The sequence below is a fragment of the Sapajus apella genome, unplaced genomic scaffold (genome assembly GCF_009761245.1).
Source record: "Sapajus apella isolate SASKATOON/1434 unplaced genomic scaffold, GSC_monkey_1.0 scaffold122, whole genome shotgun sequence".
In the NCBI taxonomy this organism is placed as follows: domain Eukaryota; kingdom Metazoa; phylum Chordata; class Mammalia; order Primates; family Cebidae; genus Sapajus; species Sapajus apella.
The window spans coordinates 74,807-76,749 of NW_022437062.1; the positions used below are offsets into that span (position 1 = coordinate 74,807).

General features: G+C 43.6%; 1 protein-coding gene across 1 annotated transcript in view; it reads right to left on the minus strand.

Moving 5' to 3' along the window:
* Window positions 1–256: 256 nt before the first annotated feature.
* The window catches only part of KNL1 (kinetochore scaffold 1), a 73,494-nt gene continuing 71,807 nt past the window's right edge, over window positions 257–1,943 (minus strand). Inside the window, exon 26 of the mRNA XM_032261126.1 lies at window positions 257–684. Within this exon, the coding sequence (XP_032117017.1) occupies window positions 570–684 (115 nt within the window). The 3' untranslated portion in view covers window positions 257–569. The remainder of the gene's footprint in view (window positions 685–1,943) is intronic.

The window sequence follows — 1,943 nt, forward strand, 5'->3', positions numbered from 1 at the left end:
CCACCGACTGGCCTGGCCTTGCTTTCTGTTAATAGCATTTTAGTAATGGAGAAAAAAGATGAATAGTTTGTAGACAGATACATCCCTACTGAAGAAATAATGGCTAGGCAGAAGCCAGGCTACTTAAAAATCATAGTTCTATCTATGGGATTTATGGCTGAGTGCTATTGCTTTCTCTCTTTTTGTTTTAGTGTAGGAAAACAAAAAGAAATTTTGTGGGAAAATGGCTAATGTTTTTGTCCGTGGTGACACTTCCTCTTAAAAGTTAATCCTTAGGGCTTGTACTAAAGCAGAAAGCACTAGTTTAATTAGGAGAAATTTTTCCTCAGTGTCCTATTACTTAAACCTTTGGTACAAAGATGAATAAGTTGATAATAGGCCTTTCATCATTCCAGTCTTCATCACCATCATTCTGCAGAGATCTAAAAAGCATACAGATTAACTATAACATCATCAGAAGGAATTTTACTCAGCTTGTAATGACCTAAAGACAAAGGCTACAGAGCAATGGGATCCTGACATAATATCGACGACATTCCACTGGGTTGTTCTAATGGTGGTCCAAGGGTCTAGTGGTAGAAGTGGCAGTCCTGAAGCAGATCTTGGTAAATTTGCTTGACTACATTCTTCAGGTAGTTGTTCTCCAGGGGCACTTTAGACAGAATGGTAGCAATATCATCTTGGCTGTAAAGAACAAAGGTTCATCAATTTTTCTTTATAAATCTTACACTTGTCTCCAATTCAGTGGAATTTATGTTCTTGGTCTCTCAGTTTCCTAGGAAGCACAAATGAGTATTTCTGAAAATAACCAGACTGTTCAGTTTGAAATGGGATTTGAAGAGGGGCTAAGAATCAATTCTATATGTAATTGTGAGGTATCTTAACCTAGCTACTTTTGCTGGTCATAAAAAATATCTTAGTCTTGGATTTTGCTGACAAATGTAAGGTGAGCACATTTTTTCCCCGAAACAGGGTCTTGCTCTGTTGCCCAGGCTGTAGTGCAGTGACATGCTCAGCTCACTACAACTTCTGTCTCCAAGTTTCAAGCAATTCTCCTGTCTCAGCCTCCTGAGTAGTTGGGATTACAGGTGCCTGCCACCATGCCTGATTATTGTGTGTGTGTGTGTGTGTGTGTGTGTGTGTGTGTGTGTATATATATATATATATAATTTTTTTTTTTTTTTTGAGACGGAGTTTCGCTCTTGTTGCCCAGGCTGGAGTGCAATGGCACGATCTCAGCTCACCGCAACCTCCGCCTCCTGGGTTCAGGCAATTCTCCTGCCTCAGCCTCCTGAGTAGCTGGGATTACAGGCATGCGCCACCATGCCCAGCTGATTTTTTGTATTTTTAGTAGAGACGGGGTTTCACCATGTTGACCAGGATGGTCTCGATCTCTTGACCTCGTGATCCACCCACCTCGGCCTCCCAAAGTGCTGGGATTACAGGCGTGAGCCACCGCGCCCGGCCGTATATATATTTTTTAAGACAGAGTCTCACTCTGTTGCCCAGGCTGGACTGCAGTGGTGTGACCCCGGCTCACCGCAACCTCTGCCTCCTAGGTTCAAGTGATTCTCCTGCCTCAGCCTCCCTAGTACTTGGGACTATAGGCTCCCACCACCATACCCAACCAATTTTTGTATTTTTAGTAGAGACAAGGTTTCATCATGTTGGCCAGGCTGGTCTCGAACACCTGACCTCAGGTGATCACTCACCTCGGTCTATTTTTTGTATTTTTAGTAGATACAGGGTTTCACCATGTTGGCCAGGCTGTTCTCAAACTGCTGACCTCATGATCTGCCTGTCTCAGCCTCCCAAAGGGCTGGGATTACAGGCGTGAGCCACTGCACCCGGCCTAGGTGAGCACATTTTTTTTTTTTTTTTTTTTGGGACGGAGTTTCGCTCTTGTTACCAGGCTGGAGTGCAATGGCATGATCTCGGCTCAC